An 8,215-nucleotide genomic window follows, 5' to 3' on the forward strand; every position below is an offset into this window, starting at 1 on the left:
GATTTCGGGCCGGGGATGAATGGCGGTCTGCGATTGCGTTTATCGCAGATAAAATACACAGGATATTTTTCTGACACTTATTATGTCAAACGATATTCTGCATGGCTTGTCTGTGTGACATTCAATATTTCATGCCTCCATATTGCGATTAATAATAAATCAGGTTATTGAGCCAGATGCGTGACGAGATCTTGTTATAAACGTTCAACAACATTACTTTTATTGTTCAATAAGAGACAAAAACAAAAACAAACAAAAAACAGTGTAGCTTACAGTATATCTAATAAGAGAAATCACAGCACACATAAACTATGCATACAATCTTAATATACAATCGTTCTGATCAAATGTACATGCAGAAAGTGATATCCGAGAATGAATAATCTTCTTAACTACTCTTCTCGGGACAACCCTGTATTCAAAATTCACGTTTTATCACCGTGACACTAATTGTGTTTGTTCTCATTCAAAGTTGTTTTGACTGCAGCAGTTTGTTAGATTTGTTTCGAAGTTCAATCCACATTTTTGATCCAATACTGTACTCACAGTCCGTTCCCATTCACAGTTCATTTAGATATAAATATTCCAGCTTTGTATTAGAGAGTCAGGTATATATCCCAATTTGAATTTCAAATGGATGATTTGCATAGGGCGAGAAGAAACTCGGGCAAAGTGGAAGGATTTGTTTTCGAATTTAAGATCATTTTTAGGAGCATCTGATAGTTGGACTTGATAGACGGATGAATAGGTTTGATGGACATTTTGAAGTATATTCCAGGTCTTTTAGAAATAATTATTTATTTATAATCGCTGTATTCGGGCTTTGTGTCTATCGACACTATGTTCACAGTACAGCTGACAACGTTATTTATCCAGGATCTTGTTGTCAACTTGATGTATCCACTGTACAACTGACAACGTTATTTATCCACGGCATTGTTACCAACCTGGTTTATCCACATTACAACTGACAAAGGTATTTACCCAGGATCTTGTTGTCAACCTGATGTATGCACATTACAACTGACAACGTTATTTATCCAGAGCATTGTTGTCAGCTTGATTTATCCACTGTACAACTGACAACTTTATTTACAAAGGATCTTGTTGTCAACTTGATTTATCCACATTACAACTGACAAAGGTATTTACCAGGTTATTGCTGTCAACTTGATTTATCCACTGTACAACTGACAACGTTATTTATCCAAGATCTTGTTGTCAACTTGATTTATCCACTGTCCAACTGACAATGTTATATATCCAGGGCATTGTTACCAACCTGGTTTATCCACAATACAACTGACAACTGTATTTACTTGTTGTCAACCTGATTCATCCACAGTAAATATGACAATGTTATTTGTCCAGGGTATTGTTGTCAATCTCATTTATCCACAGTAGAATTGACAATGTTTTTGCAAAACATTAAGTACCACAAATTGAGAAGAGTTTTTGCTGACAGTCAACACTGGCCAGTCCCGTCGGTGTTAACATGACACAATGACCTTGACCTGGGTCAGGGTTCCCAGGAGACCAGATGTCGCTGGTAATCATATCTGTTCCTCCGTCGTAGCTCCAGTTTTGAGAGCTGTATACTCCAGCGACGTAGAATCTGAGGTCTTGTTCTACAATTGAAATTGATATATCCAAGTTCAATTTCTAACATCAAAACTAGCATGGCACAATGCATAACTTATGGAGACGGATACTTATTAGCAATTTCAAACTAGACATGCCGTAAATCACAATAGATGTGTTATATTAGGAAAAATAACAACATAACTTGACGAGGATTTCAAGTTTGTCACGTGTTGTGGAATATAAAACAGTGTGAAATCTTATGTCCAATTAACATAAATATTCTCTTGTACGGAAAACATGCATTTTTGACACGTTATGTTATGTTTTTAAATCACTGACAGTCTTTGTCAATTATTCACAATAAGTGATACAATTTTGTCGACAGCGTAGTTTCAAGCATTGATATGCTTACTCGAAAGCAAATGCCCGGGGAAAATAGCTTAATCTAACTAATGATTCCCTTTTGGCTTTCAATCTTTTATTTTGTTTTAAAATGCTTGATTGTTGCATGATTGAATCGATTGTTTTTGCAGTTAACATATTTTAATCCACTGCATTTCAATTATTAAGCAATATCTATATCCCTTTAAATGTTAACACTGGTATACATTTGTGTATACTTTTTTTTTTTAAATCTAACAAATCAATGCATCCTTTTTTCTTGTTTCACTCGAGTCAAAAAAGGTGAATGGTATATTCACACCTCTTAATCGATGAACTGACTTTATTAATTTGCATTAACTTGCTTTAATTTTAGATAAATCAAAACTAAACAAATGATGTACTTACTAAGCACAAAGTAACCGTCAGTGATAATTTGCAGCCTTGACATCTTAAATGTCGTGTCGACTTTCAGGAGTCTCGTGTGCTTATTTGTACAGGTGCTTGATGCATTTGCCTGGTCCATTTTTACATCGACGATGTTGTACAAGATACCAACCTCGTTATCCTCTTTGTACCCATACATATCTAGGACATCTGTTTTGGTTAATAAAATAAAAATATTATAAGTATATTAATCTTGTATTCCAATATATCGCATATGTGTAAAACCGCATATTTCGATAAGTAAGCATTAAACATTTATAGATACAGATATGCTTATTTACAACCTTCATGGTTGGCTGTTCATGATTATTCGACTCCTAGCGTCATTAAACCACATTAATGTCACTAGATATATTTTAATTTGATATCATTTAAAATTAATTACGTAACTGTTTCTGGGTCGAAAAATGCATTTTTGTTTTGTTTTTTTGTTTTTGTTTTTGTTTCTTTTTGTTTGTTTTTTGTTTTTTTTTGTTAAAAGTTCAAAATGTTCAAATCGATCGTCGCCAGGTATCTAATCGTTAGCATTTCTCTGTAAAGTGAATTTGGTATGTAACTACCGCAAGGCATGTAAACAGTTGTAGACAAACAAGCAGAAAAATCATTTTTGTTATCCTGTTTATAGTTAGAATGTAAATTCAAGTTAGAAAATCAGCAGAGCGCCAGATATGGAATGAACCCAATTTTGCAGTTCGGAATGTATATTTTCAGAGATGAGAGAGAAAGTCTTTCAATGCTAAATACAATTAACAAAAAAAAAAAATATCTCGCCGTAGTGTGTACTATACTGATTGATAGAAGGAGTAAGACGTTTTGAAATATTCACAGTATTTAACTGGTTCTGTGAAAATCCTGATCGGACAGAGTACAGTTTAGACACGGTTCACTGTAGTTTAATATGTTTTGAAATAAAAATGAACGAATCAACATTGTTATTTATTGTTTCTTTACAGCAAATAGTTTATTCTCGACAGCCGAGATTCTCAGAAAAAAAAATATCATCTTACTAGTAAAGCATTATCATACCTTGGTTGACGAATACGCCTATGTCGGAGAGAATTCGTCCCGGTACGACGATCCAGGCGCTGTAACCTGTACACAACTGTACTCCGTTGGCGATCCGGTAGGTGAAGGCCATACACGTTCCTTGGTTACGACATATCGCCGCACAATCCTGTATGCTTGTTGTCATGGCTGTCACTACCGTGTGGAAATCAACCATGTTCTCAGTTATGAATACAGGCTTCCTTTTGAACCGACCACATCCATCTGACAGACAAATTTTGATACATTAGAACGAATATATATTGAAAATATTTTTGTCGGGGGATAGACAATACAACAAAAATCACAGAAATTATTTTTTTAAAGAATAATCCAAAGAAACGTTTTAAAAAGCAGAACAAACAAAAGACACCAAAGAACCAAGAATTCAAGGTCAAACAAATGTAAGAGAATGATCAAAAATCAAGAATTTGTTTTGTGCTCAAACTTTAACTAAATCAATTCTTTTATATAATAGGTGTCCCTCACCGTTCTGTTTTCTAATCTGACATCCACTGACATCGAATCTGAGAGCGATATACCACTGCCATTCTCTTGGATTAATACGCAAGTGGCGAGCTGTGACGTGTGGTGTAACTTGTGACGTCACGTGGGTTTGCATGTCATTGTTTCCGTTGAATAACTGGAAAGAATAATTAGCATGTATCAGAATTTTTCGCACATAACAAAGTTTTCAAAGTGGACTGATTGCGTTTAAAGCATTGACCACAGATTACCATAGAAGGGTTATAAAATAGCATGACTTACTTTTGGTTTTCCATCAGGTGATGACACAGTTGTCCACGTTACACCGTCCATGCTGTACAGTAGGTAGTAGGATTTGACCCATTGTTCATGTTGACTGTGTCTTCCCTGTATAGTCACAGCAGTTATCGTGCAGTCAACCGGAAACGTTACCTAGAGAATGATGTGTATATATATGTCCAGTTGTTTATGCATTGTACACTACGGTTACTCACACTTTGATTTGATTAGGACCGACGTTTCGCTATCTCGAACTTTTAAAACTGAAAGAATCTACTTAACCTGAAGTTAAAGCTCAGTTTAGACAATAACCTTCTATATATAACACATCTTGTTACTTCGAATGCACGAATTTCCCATTACCAACATGCTTCGCGATAACGAGGTTCGACTTAATTGTTTATTTGATCAATAATTTTTTTAAGGGGGGGGGGGGGGGCTTGAGGTCTAGTATCAGGGCTGTAGGATAAGGGTATGGAGGATGAGGGTCTGGAGGATGAGCGACTAGAGGATGAGGGCCTGGAATATGAGGGGCTAGAGGATGAGGGACTAAAGGATGAGGGGCTAGAGGATAAGGGGCTGGAGGAGTAGGGACTGGAGGATAAGGGCCTGGAGGATTAGGGCCTGGAGGATAAGGGGCCAGAGGATGAGGGGCTGTAGGATAGGGTCTGAATGATGAGGGTCTGGAGGTGAGGGGCTAGAGAATGAGGGCGTGGAGGATGAGAGGCTGGAGAAGTAGGGTCTGGAGGATAAGGGGCCAGAGGATGAGGGGCTAGAGGATGATGGGCTGTAGGATAAGGGTCTGAATGATGAGGGCCTGGAGGACGAGGGCCTTGAGGATTAGGGCCTGGATGATAAGGGGCTAGAGGATGATAGGCTGTAGGATAAGGGTCTGAATGATGAGGGCCTGGAGGACGACGGCCTTGAGGATGAGGGCCTAGATGTTGTGGGGCTAGAGGAGTATATATGTACCTGTATATACTGATTTGTGTCCTTAATGCCACAGACCCAACATCCAATTCTCGGATTGGGTAAGGTGTCATCTCCAGGGTAGTCAAGTCGGCCACAATATGCACTATTGTCAAGCGGTGGGCCGTAAAAGTTATTCGAAGACGTCATGGCAGTGTCGTTGACACCATGGAAACCGGAGACTAAGTAATCCGAACAAATCAGGACATCTACAAAGAAAACGTGATTATGTTTGTGATAAGAACTTAATTCACACAAACTATATCATCATCACAAGTAAAAATACACGTATTAACGATTTTGGTCAACAAATACGGATAAAGTGTACTTAGCCCTCAGACTATCATCCTCAAGCTTTTTCATGAAACTTGCTAATATTTTTTATCAATAATTATAACTGAAGTGCCAAATGATACACGTTGATTTTGTGTGGAAACAATTCAAATCAAGAATTTTTAAAGAAGAAATAGCAAACAAGCGAGGACATGCCCCTGAAAATGGCGTTTTTTCAGTCCTGCATCTTCACACGAAAAGATATATTCAACGCCTGCATAACAGTACTCCCCGAATACATAACAGTACTCCACGGATATATAACAATACTCCCTGGATACATAACAGTACTCCCTGGATACATAACAGTACTCCCTGGATACATAACAGTACTCCACGGATACATAACAGTACTCCCTAGATACATAACAGTACTCCCTGGATACATAACAGTACTCCCTGGATACATAACAATACACCCCGGATACATAACAGTACTCCCTGGATACATAACAATTCTCCCCGGATACATTACAGTACTCCCCGAATACGTAACAGTACTCCCTGGATACATAACAGTACTTACCGGATACATAACAGTACTCCCCGGATATATAACAATACTGACCGGATACATACGAGTACTCCCTGGAAACATAACAGTACTCCCCGGATACATAACAGTACTGACCGGATACGTAACAGTACTGACCGGATACATAACAGTACTGACCGGATATATAACACTACTGACCGGATACATAACAGTACTGACCGGATACATAACAGTACTCCCCGGATATATAACAATACTGACCGGATACATACCAGTACTCCCCGGATACATAACAGTACTCCCCGGATACATAACAGTACTCCCCGGATATATAACAGTACTGACCGGATACATAACAGTACTGACCGGATACATAACAGTACTGACCGGATACATAACAGTACTCCCCGGATACATAACAATACTGATCGGATACATAACAGTAATGACAGGATACATAACAGTACTGACCGGATACATAACAGTACTGACCGGATACATAACAGTACTGACCGGATACATAACAGTACTGACCGGATACGTAACAGTACTGACCGGATACGTAACAGTACTCCCCGGATACATAACAGTACTGACCGAATACATAACAGTAATGACCGGATACATAACAGTACTGACCGGATACATAACAGTACTCCCTGGATACATAACAGTACTCCCTGGATATATAACTTTACTCCGCTACCCTGGGTACAAAACAATTTCCTTTAATGCATGATACCCTGGATAAATAATAGTATAAACTGTATAGATAACAGTAGTCCATGGATACATAACCGCACTCCCTGGATAAATAACAGTACTCCTTGGATACACAACAGTACTCCTTGGATACATAATAGTAATGACCGGATACATAACAGTACTCCAAGTATACATTACTGTATTCCCTGGATACATTACAGTACTCCTTGCATACATAACAGTGCTCCCTGGATACAAAACCGTACTCCTTGGAAATATAACAGTACTCCCTAGATACATAACCGTACTCATTGGATACATAACAGTACTGCTTGAATACACAACCGTACTCCTTCAATTCATAACAGTACTCCCTGTATAAATAACGGTATTCTCTGTATGCATAACAGTATTCTAATGATACATTTTAATATTCCCTAGATACGGAAACAGTGCTCATTGATTCATAACATTACCCCTATATACATAACAATACTCCCTTTGTCATCTGACTAAGGGTAAAGGAAGTAGAGTTTTAAAGCAAAATTTAACCATGTTTTCCCTTTTGAGGCACTGTTCCTCCTACCCGGACTCACAACAGTCTCATTTATATGGAATACAATTTCCTTCCCCAAATACTGTTTAACACCAAATTGTGTTAGTAATTCGCCCTGGAATTAAGGAGGATTAGTGTTGTGAAAGTAAAAGTTTAACATCGCTCGGCAGACGGCGATGGACGGAGCATGACGGCTGTTACCTTTTCGGATCAGATGAACTAAAATATTAATGCATCCATTACTTTTACACAAGCAGTAGGACAGGCAGTTAACATTTATCAAAAGTGTAACATGTAGGTACCAGGAACACTATAAATTGCTGGTAAGTACCAAACGTATTGACACGCCATTGAAATAAATTATTTGTACATAGTTATTAATTATGTAGTGGTGGCTGTGTCAGTATGAATAAAACATTGTACCTAAAACTTCCACTTTTGTGTATATCTTGATAATGTTTCCTGTCAGTCGATATAGTCTAATTGCGATCTACATGGGCAATGGTGTACGAGAAAATGTAGATAGAAAGAAGGTAAAATTTTATCCAGGGTTTAGGACCGTTATGTCTCTTTTGAGTAAACTGAATAACTGTACTTAGTGCTAAAGTTTTTCTGAACAATGGGGTCAGATCATTGGTCATGGTAGCTGTAACCAAAGAAAACTGACCAATGAGGGTTGACTCTTACTTAGGATCACCTGCGAAGGGACCCGTAAAGTAATTGATACATTTTATGTCAACTGAATATACATGTCTTTGTTTTAATTATTATGTCATTAATGAATGACCGCTTCAACAATAGCTTTTTATTATACCTCAGACTTGTATCACAGCTTCTGATTAGTGAAAACCATGTCACGTGATTAAAAACATTCGTTATGTCAACCACAACTTTCCAAAAAAATCATTATTGACTTGCTGTCGCTTTCGAAACAT

At 37.7% G+C, this 8,215-nt stretch overlaps 1 protein-coding gene across 1 annotated transcript; it reads right to left on the minus strand.

Annotated features, from left to right (window-relative positions):
- Positions 1 to 320: 320 nt before the first annotated feature.
- On the minus strand, positions 321 to 3,626 carry LOC117324826. Its single transcript, XM_033880655.1, has 3 exons — positions 3,439 to 3,626; positions 2,374 to 2,562; positions 321 to 1,628 (listed from the first exon to the last, which is right to left on the minus strand). Exons 1-3 carry the CDS (start codon positions 3,602 to 3,604, stop codon positions 1,429 to 1,431), a joined length of 555 nt encoding a protein of 184 aa, XP_033736546.1. The 5' UTR covers positions 3,605 to 3,626; the 3' UTR covers positions 321 to 1,428.
- Positions 3,627 to 8,215: the final 4,589 nt, after the last annotated feature.

Source organism: Pecten maximus, chromosome 4, assembly GCF_902652985.1.
Source record: "Pecten maximus chromosome 4, xPecMax1.1, whole genome shotgun sequence".
NCBI lineage: Eukaryota > Metazoa > Mollusca > Bivalvia > Pectinida > Pectinidae > Pecten > Pecten maximus.

Coding starts and splice junctions, on each gene's coding strand:
- LOC117324826 (XM_033880655.1), bottom strand. CDS start 3,604: ATGACAACAAGCATACAGGATTGTGCGGCGATATGTCGTAACCAAGGA. Junction 2,563..3,438: donor AGGCGTATTCGTCAACCAAG/GTATGATAATGC, acceptor TAACCAAAACAG/ATGTCCTAGATATGTATGGG. Junction 1,629..2,373: donor TGACGGTTACTTTGTGCTTA/GTAAGTACATCA, acceptor TTTCAATTGTAG/AACAAGACCTCAGATTCTAC.